Source organism: Condylura cristata, unplaced genomic scaffold, assembly GCF_000260355.1.
Source record: "Condylura cristata isolate star-nosed mole 26May11 unplaced genomic scaffold, ConCri1.0 scaffold00019, whole genome shotgun sequence".
NCBI classification, from domain to species: Eukaryota; Metazoa; Chordata; class Mammalia; order Eulipotyphla; family Talpidae; genus Condylura; species Condylura cristata.
The window spans coordinates 5,264,691-5,279,946 of record NW_004567120.1 but is presented as its reverse complement, the minus strand read 5'-3'; the positions used below and the strand labels follow the sequence as shown (position 1 = coordinate 5,279,946).

General features: G+C 32.8%; 1 protein-coding gene across 1 annotated transcript in view; it reads left to right on the top strand.

The window, feature by feature from the left end:
• Positions 1-15,256, top strand: part of HDX (highly divergent homeobox) — a 110,104-nt gene that overhangs the window by 20,522 nt on the left and 74,326 nt on the right. The window contains exons 2-3 of the mRNA XM_004685621.1: positions 4,653-4,799; positions 10,509-11,621. Of these exons, the coding sequence (XP_004685678.1) occupies positions 4,653-4,799; positions 10,509-11,621 (1,260 nt within the window). The remainder of the gene's footprint in view (positions 1-4,652; positions 4,800-10,508; positions 11,622-15,256) is intronic.

Below are 15,256 nucleotides of genomic sequence, written 5' to 3'. Positions count from 1 at the left end.
ATTCCTTTTACATCATTCTTTTGCCTAATTTCTATAATAGGTCTTCTATTTCTGTGTTGAAGAGTAGGGGTAAAAGTGAAAAACATTGTGTTATACCAGGTCTTACTTGAAAAGCTTTCAGTTTTTCATCTTTGAGAATATTTGCTGTGTGTTTTTCATATAAGACTTTTATTAAGTTGAAATATGTTACATCTACCTTTTTTGAGGGCTTTTATCACAAATGGATATTGAGTCTTATCAAATACTTTTTCTGCATCTATTGGTATGAACATACGATTTTTAAAGTATTTTACTGTATACATCATTCTTCATTTTGTACATTTTTTCATCTTGGCTGTAATCCCTGTGAACTTCCCACCACCAAGTCAACCAGGTGTCATCACCATAGTCCTGTGTGCTCTTCCTATCCCAGTTTTGATCCTATTCCCTTTTACACCCCCATAGAATATCTCTGGTGTATAGTTTTTTGTTGATTTTTGTTTGATGTGGTACATGTATAATATGGAATATTACTCAGCAATCAAAAATGATCACGCTTAGTGAAATAAGCCAGACACAAAATTACTGGATGGTTTCATTCATAGCAGGAGTGTTAGGGATCAGGAAAAAAAGCAATTGTAATAAAGTATGAACATATGATTTTTAACTTTCCTTTTATTGATATGGTGAATTACATTGTTTTATTTGGGGATGCTGACCAACCCTTGTGTCCCTGGAATAAATCCCTCTTGGACATATGTATGATGCATTTTTGAATTCAGTTTGTTAAGGATTTCTGTACATGTATCCAGCAGAGAAATTGGTCGATAGTTACCCTTTATTGTGGTGTTTTTGCTGGTTTTCATATCAGGGTAAATGTGTTTTGAAATAGTTCCTCTCTCAAATATAAGAGAGTTTGAGAAGGATATGTTTCTCTTTGAAAGTTTAATAGAAATCATTAGTAAAAACACTCTGGTTCTTGACTTACGTTTTTTTGGGAGAACTTGATTATGTTTCAATGTCCTTATCTGTTTTGATCAGTTCAGGTTTTCTATTTCTTCCTGATTCATTCTCAGGTTGTTGTAAATCTCTACAAATTTGTCTGTTCTAGGATATTCAATTTAAAGGTATACAAATGTTCATAGTTATCATTATATTTTTGGTTGTAAGTAAAGTTCTGTTTATAATATTTAAGTATAGGATTTTTCAGGTTCCTCTCAGTTTTAGGTTTAAGTGATTTAATGAGTATACTTATACATCGAGAAAAGATTAAATTATGCTCAGTGTATTTTATTCAGTAAGAGCAGTAAGTAAAATAACTTAATGTTATTGTTTTGAAGATAACTAGAAAATACAGCTTCTATGAATGACTACCTCTATAAGAGTCCATAGGAATATTTCAGATAAATTCCTAATAAAAATTTTCATACAAATTTGATATACTTAAAACCAGCTCAATGGCTTCACAATGACTTAACTGGTTAAATCATTTAAAAAGTACTCTTACGTTCACTGTAACATTATTTACAATTACCATGTTATAGAAACAACATAAGTTGTCAAGGGCAAATGATTGGATTAGGAAGATGTGGTATATATAGCCCATGGAATGTTATCCAATTATAAAAACAAAACAGATAAACTCTTGTTACTTGTGACAAGATGGATGGAACTTGATGATTTAATGTTAAGCAAAATAAATCGACAGAGAAGGACAAATATCTTACATGTCACTTATGTGTTAACTATTGAAAAGCAAACACAGTGTTAGATAAAACCAAACAGATAACACATCCTAGAAATCTGACTATAGAATTGAGATTAGCCAAGGGAGCAGGGGACACAATGGACTTTGATGAAGGACTATAGGTGCCTTCGTGGTAGGTGTGGTATCATAACAACACCTGGAGAAGTTCATTCTACACCTCTAAGTCATATACAGTGTTGTAAATCAGTTTCACTTCCATAAACAACGAACCAACCATTAACTAGATGCAAAATACAAATATTTTTAAATATAAATATTATAAAGCTCTTGCTTTATAATTTAAGAAGAATGCGTTCACATATCCTATCTGTACCAACCCAGACTGGTGGGTAAAACAAATGATGAAATCCAGCATTTAGCAAAGTAGAAAACAGATGTTCACAGAAAGTATGTGATATATCCGATATTCTTCATTGTGCTGAATGTAAGGCAAAAGCCATATGGTGGATGGGTCATAGAATGCTAAGTGTATTAGCCTTGAAAAACATGAGGTAAAGCTAAAGATAATTACTTCAGTACTTAATTCCTTAATTCAGTTATTCTCCCTACCCCAACTACTGGAAACTCAATTCCCCATACATCCAATATTTTGTCATTTTCTTTTCTTTTTTTTAAGTGCAAAAGGTTTTTATTTTATATATTTCTACATCACTCTTCATTTTGTACACTTTTTCATCTCAGTTGTAATCCCCGTGGACTTCCCACCACCACTTCACCCATGTGCCACAATCATAGTCCCAATTGCTTTTCCCACCCATGTTTTAATTTTGTTTCACTCTTCTCCCCTGCACAGTGTCTCTGGTTTATAGTTGGTAGTTGATTTATTTTTTACTTTATTACAATTACTATATAAATAAAAGTCAAACTTTTATATAACTATTTTCCTGATTTTTGTGCAAACGATTACAACTTTTGCTATGTAGTCATTCAATATCTTGCTACATAATAGACCAAGATGAAACTAGGGCAAACAGAGATAATGACAGGTTATGTTGCTTATAAGAGATTGAACTTGCATTGATTTGAAAGAAAAATAGACCTCTTGAGCAAAGTGGCCTTCTTATTGTTGCTACAGCATTTAAGTGAAATCAGAAATGGTGCAGCATTATCTCAGAGCTGTTAACTACAGATAGCGGCAGTAGTTTTCACTTATATTTGGCCTGCTGTTTTTAAGGTTCTTTTAATTCTTGGGTACGTGTAACACTTACAGTCAGCCAGTAGGAAAGTATTTCTGTATTACCAAGGCAGTTATGCTTATTCTTGGGGATCATCTTGCGTTCTGGAATTTTTGTGGTAGACTCAGCCCTACCAGGGACTAAGTTCCATTACCCTGATGGTTCTTTAGTGAACTGAAGTTTACAGCCTCCTCAGAACTCATTCCAGAATACATTGGTTCTAAAACCATATTAAAAAGGGTATTTCAGGCATTTGAGCTCTGTCTTCTGTCCTCCCTCTCGTGACCACAGTTTACAAAGGAACCCCAAATTGTTCTGAAACCTGGCAGCGATGATAGTAAAAGTTGCTTAAATGGATATTGTCCTTATTCTTTGGCCCAAACACCTTAGAAAATTGGGTCAGGTTGTAGATGTGAAGTTTATATTTCCAAATTGTTATCCTTGAATGAAATTCCCTTCATAAATTTAGTGGTGTTTTTGGTTTCTAAAAGTTTCTGGGAGAAACTGTATTTCCATTTTTCTTATACTCATTCCCACATCTGAATCATTCTAGTCAGATTTCTTAACATTAAGACATTTGAGAATGCAAAAGTCATAGTCAAGTGTACAAATTTCAATGGAAGGCTGTCTTAATTTTCTTGTTAGATTTTTTTATTGTTCCAGATATTCAGAGAAAGAGAAAGTATTTCACTTCCTTGTCAATATATTTGTTTTTTCCCTAACCCGGTCTACTAGAATGATTTCTGTTTGCTTTGATTTATAGTGTACTTATTGTTGTTGTTTTCCTAATTTTAATTAGACTCTTTCCTTAGGAAGGGTTTTCATTCTGTCAACTTTTAGGAATAAAAATTAAACCCGACAGCTATTAATAAGAGCCTGAAATTGCCTTAATAATTTCATTGGCTCTTCTCTATAAAATGCACTACCAGAATTAATCTTTTTTTTAAAAAAATAATTGAGTTTTTAATGAAACTAATAATTGTTTTACCGTAATATTAAACATTTTCCTATTGACAGGAAGAATAAAATGGTTTTTCTTATTTCTCTTCAACAATGTTTATTTAAAGATACCTAGTTTTTACAGTTTTTTTTTAGTAAAATTTACTAAATTTTGAATTTCGTAGTTATTAAAGTAATCATTTTGGTTAGCATTGCCTAAAGCAAATACTTTTCAGTCACTAAAACTTCCTGTTTGTTTTTAAACTTCAAAGAGAGGTTTTGTTTTAATGTATAAAAAGAACACCTTTATCCCAGAAAGAGGAAATATAAAAGACCCCTTTGTTCCAGAGCAGTTTCTGGTTGTGAGACATATGCCAGATGCCTTGCTTGACAAAGAACAGTGACTGTCCCTGTAGCTAATTGACCACATATGGCTACCACCATCTCTGACTTTCTGTGTCATAAAAATTATTTCAATGAAAATGCCTCTTTTTCACCATTCAGTGACATTAACCAGATAAGGATGTCCTTCCTTTTAATTTTTTTTTTGTCTTTATACTTGGTACTTTTTCTAAACAAAATCAGTAAATGTTTATATTCTGTATAAATTTCAGAAAGAATCTGTCTCCCTTTAGCACTCAAATTAGTGCCCATTACTGGGGAGTTAATTTGCTTTTAGAAATCTTGCAGCTTGGAAGCACTGAAATTGTATTTAAAAAACCCAAAAGTATAAAATTCTACACACAGAAATTTTTTACTTCAATTTTCAGAGTATCTTTTTTTGTTTTTAGATGAATCTACGTTCTGTATTTACTGTAGAACAACAAAGGATTTTACAGCGTTATTATGAAAATGGAATGACAAATCAAAGTAAAAATTGCTTTCAGCTCATATTACAGTGTGCACAGGAGACTAAGCTGGACTTCAGTGTAGTCAGGGTAAGTATTGAGGTCATACACTCTGGAATTGTAACTTTTATTATAAATGATAATTGCTTAATATGAGACTATCCGCCGCTTCAGTGCGCTTCAGTGAGAGTTTGATCCCTGGCCCCGGAGGTGACACACATGGTGGCAGAACTCTCCTGTCTCGTCCGCTGCTCCCCTCAGCAGTGTACTTAGTCTGCTCCCCACTCTGTCTCTGGTGAGTCCTCTCACCGCCCCTGTACCCCAGTTGTACCCCAGTCTGTATGCATAAATAACTAAATCTTAAAAAAATAATAATTTAGTGTGCATTTGTTCCTATAAGTACACTGAAAACACTATTTTTTTGGTATTGTAAACACATCTATTTAAAAATCCAAATCATTTGAACTAATAAATACCTTTTACATAGTTGTTGATTTTATGTTTTTTTTTAAATCAGTTTTAATCTGGATATAACACACCAATATTGTATCAGTAAACCAGACATTTAAAAAGAGAATATTGTGCTCTTAGCATATTTTTTGTTGTATTTTAATTTTTATCAGGCATTTATAACTTTGGTACATTATGTTTTTAGGAAAACCTACCCTCTTTATGACTACCATGTCCTCCTAAGTAAAATTGTATGTATTTTAATGATTTAGCAAGCAAGAGATAAGAAATCCCAAGGGAAGAAACTTTTCTTTATCACAGCTATGGTTATTTGGCTATAAAAATCAGAGCTTCTACACATTTGTGAAAGGCAGTGATAAGGTGTTAGGGGGCCAAAGCTAACAGAACTAGTCACCGATTTTATTAAGTGTTTAGGGCCATTCATGTTTGTCTGAGAATGTTGCAAATATTCCTGGCATGAAGCACTGGAATTTAAAGATTAGCAACACTCCCACCCTTGTCCTTCATTAAGCTAATTTGCCAAAAAAAAAAGAAGAAGAAGAAGAAGAAAAAGAAGAAAGAAAAGAAAAAGAAAGCAAAGAAAAGGACATCTGTTTTTAAGTTTAGTTTTCCATTGAAGAATCCTCTAAAACACCTAAAATTAAATAATTCCTGATAAGCAGAATTCGTTGGAAATCTATTTCTAAAATGCCAAAGGTTACAATCACCTTCAAATAGTGAATTATGCCACTAATTCTAAAGAAAAGCATCCAGGATATCCGTTTCTTATTTCTGAAATAAGTCATCACATTCAGATTGTGTATGAATCGGAAATATTTCCACTGATTCCTCTAACTTCTCAATTTGAAAGAACTTCAGTAAGCCTAGGAGAAAATGCTTAATCACCTTAGCAACAGTAATGTAATGCGTACAGTATTCAAATTGATGAGATTTAATTTTGTAAATATAAATCCCCTGAAGTAACTTATTTTTACCTTCCCTGTATTTATTACACCTTTACGTTAAAGTGAAAAGAAAAGCTTCTCAGTTAACTGCACTGTAGACCTTTAATATTTCCAGTTTGTACTCATAATCTTCTTTTAGTAGTTTACTTGGCTGTACTCTTAATATTGAGTATTGAAATACAATGGTTTTTATTTATGCTCCAAATGATATGAAAATTAAAACAATGAAAATGAAAAATAACTTCCTAGAATGTAAGATTATGAGTAAAATTTTATGAAAGTTATAAGAAATTGTGTAAAACAGGTTCATTCTCACTATTCTAGAAACAGAAATTCAGTCTTCTAAATTTTGTTGCTTTCTCTAGTTGGAAGAGAAGGGAGTTGTTTATTTACTTATTATTCCACAATCTTCTTTGCTCCAGTGTTTAGCTAGGTTCATATGTTTTATTTGAAAGAGAACTTTACATTTACTATAATCTTTGCTCTGCTTTACTCAGCGTAAATTAAATTCCATTATACTAAGAATTTATTCACAATGTAAAAAAAAACTTAAAAGGTTAAAACATTCTTGTATAATAAATGAACAGGGAGATAGAGAGGTATAGTAAAAGAGGCTTGGAGACCTTGAATGTCTAATAGAACTGAAAGAGAGCTTTAGAGATGGCAAGGATTGATGACCCAAATGTTTTCTTTTATATATCTCTGTGCAGATAATTTTGTTAGTTCCAACCAAACCTTCAATTCTAACCATTTAAAATTGTGTTTTACCCAATTTTTTTTTCTCTTCACAAGTGAGGCATAGAAATGAGAGTCATTTATGTCCAATAAGCACTGGTAAATTTTAGATCCTGTAACTAAATAACATTTTTTAAATTTATCAATCTACATTAAATTTTATTATTTTATTATATATATTTCACATTATTCTTCATTTTGTATTTTTTAAATTACTTTCAATAAAATAAAATATAACTTATTAAGAAAAGTTTAGGGAATGAATTTTTTTATTATTAATACTTTAAATTGAAAATAATTTATTCCATGCTTTCCTACTTCACTTCAGTACATAATATTGAAAATAATTGAACCTTTGCATTCTCACCAAGCTTCAAATATGGAAATCAGTTTTTGTACTGTGATATAAAATTATAATGCTCACAATATGGAAGAGTGTATGGGGTGCTTTTCTCTTTTTCTAAAGAACCCTAGCCTACTTAATAATATATCACATCAATTCCTATCTTCTTCCTTCTTAGTGAGCAATGTTTTGTGAACATTCTTAGTTGTGGTGCTAGCAGGGTGCCTCCAACAGCAATCTGTCATCGTGTCTTTATTTTTTATTTCTAATTTGTTATTTCTTATTTTGTTATTTTAATTTTATAAATTACATAAAAATAGAAATGCTGTAAATTCATAGGGTGTCCTTTCTCTAGAGAACATGTGTCTTGTGAAATCTGTGTTGGCTGCATTCTGGACAAATGTTGCTAACTAGCTGAGTTTCATATACATCTGATATTCCACTCATCTTATTTTTTTGATATGTATAAAATACATATCTGTTAAGCACATAAGTATGTTTTATAATTAATATAAATATATAGCATATATACATATAGTATGCATGTATGTATGCATATATATGAAGTATAGGACTATGAAAGTAAATCATATTTACAGTGCACTAAGATGACTCTTTAACTGTGTTAAAGTGGGTATTAGGATAATAAAATGGTTGATTTTTTTTCTTTTAGAAATATGGCCCAGAGATACCAACCCCAGATATAACAGTTATTCTTTCAACTGTTATATTTATTTCTTGTTATTTCAAAATACTGATTTTTTTTATTGAAGTAACATTTGTTTACATCTTTTTTTCATATCTTGAAAGTACAGGATCTCCTCTTCAGGTATAGTCACCATTCTTGAGTTCAAATCTTACTAAGACATTATGCTTTCTCACTGAAATATTTTAATTTAATGGTTATATATTTTGTAATAATTAAGAACAAATATGTCATGCTTTTTATGTTTTATATGCTAGAAAAATCATAACACAGCAACTTATTTTGAATATAAATAAAATTAAACTTTTTAAATGACACATTGAGACTATATTTATCCCAAAATATTTATATTTAATTATTTCTCTTGAATATATATTTGTATATCTTTTAGTTTTTTTCTCCTATGTCTTCTTCTGTGATATTTATATTCATTTGCTCATCTGCTTTCAATTATCGACTCTGCTGTTTAGTTAAGCTAAATCGGAAAAAGCTTAAAATTCTGAACACCTCACTGGAAACAAAATGGAGCATCTGACTGTCTAAATAATTTTTTTGTGAGAAATATACTAATTTCAATAGTAAAATTTTCAATAGAGATGAACATTTCAGGAATTTCTCACCATAATGGTAGGGAAATTTACTTTTGAATATGTAGTGTACTTTTGAATATATACATATAGTATATATATATACTGTATATATACTATATATATATATATACACTATATATATATACTATATAGCTAGGATAATCTTCCTCAAACCACTTACTATTGCTGAACCGGCTTCTTCATTTATACAATGAAAAGAAATAACTCCTACCAGGTCAGTTAAATGCATCACAGGAAAATGCATTCACAAGAATTCAGTACAAATTGGTTTTTATTTATGGTAGCACAGCAAGATTTCAGTGTTACATGTTGTATGAATAAACTTTGAAATTGGATAACTTGTGTAGTCTTCAAAAACATATCATATGGAAGTTAACCAAATACATCCTTTGTCATATTTGTGCATGCTACTTCATTTGATGTTTCTACTTCCTTACCTTTTATAATTCTTAATAGATTAATGTGTTTTGGTTGCTTATAATATGGTATGCATTTTTGAAGTTTTCAGAGTGTAGTAGTCATATTATTGAATGTAGTATTTATTACCTATTTCAAGAAGAATCATAACATTTATAATATATATAACAACGTATGTAACAATTCTATTATAATAAATTACTTATAAAAACTACATACTTTGTAATCAGATCCCTGAAAAACGCTCACTGGCATTATTTTTATTATCAATATTTTTATCTATTTTATAACAGTAATACATATCCACTGTGTAAATTTTTTAAGTAGAGAAAAGTAGAAAGAAGAAAATAACTACCATAAGGTCTCCCTGGTTGTGGAAGGCGCTAAGCCTCAGCAGTAAGAATCTATCAGCAGCCACTGCAGCTAAAATTCCATCCCTGGTTAGGGAGATAACCCATGTGGCAAAGCAGACCTCTCCTGTTTTGACCATTGCTCCCCTCAGCAGTATATTTTCAATCATTCTGCCTGTTCTGCTCTCCACTCTGTCTCTGGTGAATTCTTTCATTTTCTCACACCTTTGGCCTATACCACATCTCTTGTATGCATAAACAAACAAATATTTAAAAAATAAGTACCATATATTAATTTGGAATTTGTTACCAATTATTACTATCTAGTAAAATATGGTTCTTATAAATCAATCTTAGAAGAAAAATGCCCTAGAATAAAAATGAGTAAAGGGTATGCAGTTCTATCAGAGTGATATAGTAATGATAGTAACCAAATTAACTAGAATTCCTTCTAGGAATTCTAATCAAAACAGTGATTTATACCTTTTATTACAGACTAATAATAAAATATTTCAAAAGTTAATGCAAACTGTTGATGAAAGTGTTGGAAAACTAGAACTCTTATACACGAAGGATACTTTGAAAATATCAAAGAGCCCAGCAATTTTCCTTCAAGGGACCATAAGCATGCATAGTGAATTTTTGCAGTATTGTTTATAATAGGAAATATTTATAAAATAGTCTAAATACCCAGAAATATTAAATTAACTGAATTATAATATAGTCATACAAAAGACATTGTTACATCTGAAAATCATACGTGTATATTTGTTTAGCAATACTATGAGCATTTTCAGTGTCATTATATGTGTTAACTTTTGGTACATTTCCAGTTGTTCACTATTATAAAGCAATATATGATAAACATTATTACATATAGACTGTGACTATATCTATGATTATGCTTTTTTAGATCAAGTCCCAGAAGGAAATTTGCTAAGTCAAGGATATAAACTAAATATTTTCATGATTCTTGATAAATATTTGTTGAATGGGTTTTGAGGAGTGGAGGAATAATACAATTTTGTTTTTAAAATTCATGGATATTAAGACAAGTCCCTGATCATCTCTGATCTTAGTCTTTAGCTATTTTTTTCTTTTACTGTATCTTTTTCTTCTATTGTTTCTATGACAAATGCAAATAAAATTTATTACATAGAAATGGACTTTTCTTGCTTCTTTGTTAAGAACTTTTCCATAATATCGTATTTTATCCTTCCAGACGTGGGTTGGCAATAAGAGAAGAAAAATGAGTAGTAAGAATTCTGAATCAGGAGCAACAACAGGAAGTGTTACCGGTACCTCTTTGACAACTCCAGACATTACAGTCAGAAATGTTGTTAATATTGCTCCATCTTCAAGCCAACAGACCTCTTGGACATCTGCCAATAATGATGTCATTGTAACTGGTATATACAGTCCAGCCAATTCATCCAGTAGACAAGGGACAACCAAACATACAAATACACAAATTCCTGAAGCACATAAATTCCCTATTCAGAAAACAACCAGTAAAAATGATACTGAGTTTCAGTTGCATATTCCTGTTCAAAGACAAGTAGCACACTGTAAAAATGCTTCTCTGCTTTTAGGTGAAAAAACAATTATTTTGTCCAGACAGACAAGTGTGGTAAATGCTGGAAACTCAGTATACAATCACACAAAAAAAAACTATGGAAACTCTTCAATGCAAGCTTCTGAAATTACAGTACCTCAAAAGCCATCTGTGTGTCACCGACCTTGCAAAATTGAACCAGTTGGAATTCAAAGGTCATATAAGCCTGAACACACAGGTATAGCATCACATAACTTATGTGGGCAAAAGCCACCTAGTAGAGACCCTTACTGTAGAACACAGAACTTGGAAATTCGTGAAGTATTTTCATTAGCAGTTAGCGATTACCCCCAGAGAATTTTGGGAAGAAATGCTTCACAGAAGTCTAGTTCAACAGAAGGAACTTGTTTGTCCATTGCAATGGAGACAGGTGATGCTGATGATGAGTATGCCAGAGAGGAGGAGTTGGCATTGATGGGAGCACAGATACCAAGCTATTCAAGATTTTATGAAAGTGGCAGCTCCCAACAAGCTGAGAACCAAAGTACAGCTTTGCCTGGACCAAGAAGAAATATGCCAAATTCACAAATGGTGAATATTAGAGACTTGTCAGACAATGTATTGTATCAAAACAGAGACTACCATTTGACACCACGGACCTCATTACATACAGCATCTACTACAATGTACAGTAATGCAAATTCATCACGGAGTAATTTTTCTCCACATTTTTCATCTTCAGGCCAATTGAGATTATCACAAAACCAAAACAATTATCAGGTAATGTGCAAGTTTATAAAGGTTTTTTAAAAGTTTTGATTTTTACATCTGTATAAAGTTTGATAAGTGTACATGTGTTAGTATCCAGTTAGGCTTAATATCTTGGTCACTTAACTCATATTTTGAAGTACTTTGATTTTTTTTTTTTGAAAGCAGTGGGTTGGGATCAACTCTTAAGGAATTTAGTGATTTTTGTCATGTCTACAAATGGTGAGTTTTTAATGATATATATTTATTTGTATTACATGACATTTTTATACTGACATTTAAATGATTTTGCTCAAAAAAAAAAATAGCAACTTATTGGAAGCATGACATTTCCAATCATTAAAACAGAACTAAATTCGCTGAACCCACCTTTTGAACATAGATTATTCCTGTGATGATTTTTGCTTGTACTTAAGGAGATATCACTAGATGAATGGTGGTTCCTTGGACACCTGCACAAACAAGTCAGTTATTTCTCTAGGTGACACTAGCTGAGAAGTCAGAGCCTACATTAACTTAACTGCTCTTCCTAAAAGAAAATGCTTTATTGAAACATTAATTGGAAAATTATTCAAATAGTATTTTTAAAATGTTTATAAGAAAGACATATTCAGTGTGAGAATTAAAACAATATTAGAGCTGTGTAAAAAGTAGTGTCATTTTTTAAAATATTATATATATTCTATACATATATATTCTATATATATAGAATGATGTAATATATATATATATATAACACATATATATATAACATCATTCTTCCTGAATGATGTAATATATATACATATACATACATATATATGTATATATATATTACATCATTCTTCCTTTGTACATTTTTTCATCTCAGTTGTAATCCCGTGGACTTCCACCACCAATTCACCCATGTGCCATCACCATATTCCTGAGTCCTCTTCCTGCCCCAATTTTGATCCTATTCCCCTCTCCACCCCCACAGAATGTCTCTGGTTTATAGTTGTTGATTTTAGTTTTTATTTTATCATAATTTTTCTTCCTGATCCCTTACACACCTGCTATGAGTGAAACCATCCAGTAATTTTGTTTTTCTTTCTGGCTTATTTCACTAAGAATGATCCCTTCCAGCTCTATACAAGTTGCTGAATTGGCATGAGTTTGCCCTTTTTGATTGCTGAGTAATATTCCATAGTACATATGTACCACATCTTCTTGATATAGCCATCTATTTTGGGGAGTTTGGGTTGGTTTCACATCCTCCCTATTGTGAATAAAGCAGCAATAAACACGGGTGCAGGTGTCCTTTTGAATTAATGTTTTTGTGTCCTTTCAGTAGATACTTAAGAGTGGAATTGCTGGGTCATATGGAAGCTCCATTTTTTAAAAATTTATATATTTTATTTATTATATCATTCTTCATTTTGTGCATTTTTTCCTCTCAGTTGTAATCCCCATGGGTTCCCACCACCAAATCTCCCATGTGCCAGCACCATAAGCCTGTGCACTCTTCCCCCCAGTCTTGATCCTATTCCCTTCTCCACCCCTGTAAAATGTCTCTGGATGATAGTTGTTCATTGTTTTTATTTTCACTTCATTACATTTGCTTCTCTTTTTCTTTCTGGCATATTTCACTAAGCATGATCCCTTCCAGCTCCTTCATGTTGCTGCAAAAAAAAAAAACCCACGACTTTATCTTTTTGATTGCTGAGTAATATTCCATTCTGTATATGTACCACATCTTTTTAATCCAGTCATCTCCTTTTGCCCTTCTGTCCATTTTTTGGTGGGGTTGTTCACTTTATTTTTGTCGAGTTTCATCAACTCTTTGTGTACCTTTATGATCACTTCTTTATTGTTAGTATTGTGTACGAATATTTTCTCCCAGTCAGTGGGGTATCTTTTTGTTTTGTATAATGTCTCTTTTACTGTACAGAAGCTCTTTAATTTGATGTAATTCCAGATGTTTATGCTTTATTTCATTATTCTTGTTTTGGGTGACGTATCTTTAAAGCTGTTACTGAGGTGTATGTCATGTAGTATTTTGCCAATATTTTCTATATATTTTACGGTTTCACGTCTTGTATCTAGTTCTTTAATCCATTTTGAGTTGTTTTTTGTGTATGGTGTGAGGCAGTAATCTAGCTTAATTTTTTTTTGCATGTAGCAGCCCAGCTTTCCCAGCACCATTTGTTGAACAAACTTTCTTTTTTCCATTGTATATTTTTTCCTCTTTTGTAAAAAATTACCTGTCCATAAGCCTGTGTGTTTATATCTGGCTTTAAGTGGGCCATATTTGACTTGAGAGCTAAATAAGCCACTTGGACTTTATAACTGGCTTTAATCCCATTTTAGAGAGGTTGTTGAGGAGGAGTGACAGGGTATGTAGGATGGGTGTGGTGGTGGATGTGTGTTGCCCATATGGGGAGTGGACACAGGTAGAAACCACCTCCATTCAGCTACAGGAGGGGGTCTGACATAAAAAAAAAAGTCCCATGAGTGCTCTTACCAGCCAGCAAAGCCAAAAGGTGAAGCCAAGAGGTGAAGAGAGGACAACAGACAGGGAAAGATGAGGTGGTGGGAAGGTATAGTAGTCTGCAGTCTCGTGGGGATCAGGGCTTGGGGATTTTACCTTAATCACTGGCCTGTGGTATATGTGTGAGTGGTCTTTTGTCTGATGGCTGGGAGGAGGCAGATATAGAAAAGGCATAGTGAGAAGTAACAGATTTGAGGTTTGCAAGGAGATTCAATATAGGACTAGGACAAGTCCTTTCTCTGCTCACGTGGCATTGAAGGCTGCTAGGGACAGGGTCCCAAGGTCCCTTACCAGCTGCCACTAGGCCTTAGTGAGCTTGGAGGGTTCCTGCATCCTTCTGAATGAAAGGAGGGTAACTGAGTAGGAGAAAGGGGGAAGGGGAAGTATAGAGTCCTTAAGGACAAGGGGAAGCATAGGCCTAGGCCTAACTCCATGTCCTCATCCCAAGTTTTGGCCCTAGAATGTTAGAAAAAAGAGGAGACCAAGAGTATCAGACTGAAGCAGACTCTATTGAAATTCCGTGAGGTATTGCCTCTCTGCTGGCCAAGAGTCACACCCCAAAACAGGCACAGGCCTTAATAGGGTTAGGCTATTACTGACATTTTTAGTGTAAGTGAGGGGGGGTCTCTTCCACTGGAAAGGTCTGCTGGCATTGCTTACTGTCATCAGCTTCACCTCTGGTTCAGCTTATCTCAGGTTCCCTGCTGCCTCATTTTATGAGGGGTCTGTGTGTGCTCTCTTCAGTTATTCCACTGTCTCTTGCCCATAATGTTTCTTCAGAGAAATCCCATGTTGATCTAATTAGTGTTCCTTTATAGGTTATCTATTTCTTCCATTCCAGCAGATTCATTATTTTTTTCTTTGTTTTGGACTCCTGGGATTTTTATGTGTTTTGCTGTATTTTTCATTTTATAAACGTAGGTGAAATTTCATTTTGCTTTTTGTATTTCTGTTCATTTTCTTCTTCAAGCTTGGAAAGTTCTCCTTCATGATTTACCTAAATAGATTCCCAGTTCCCCCCCCTCTTCTTTTACTGTGATTCCTATTATTCTTGTATTTCCTCTTATCATAGTGTTTGATAATTCTCCACGTGTTTCTTCATTCTTTTCCTTTGTTTCTCTCTCTCTCTCTCTCTCTC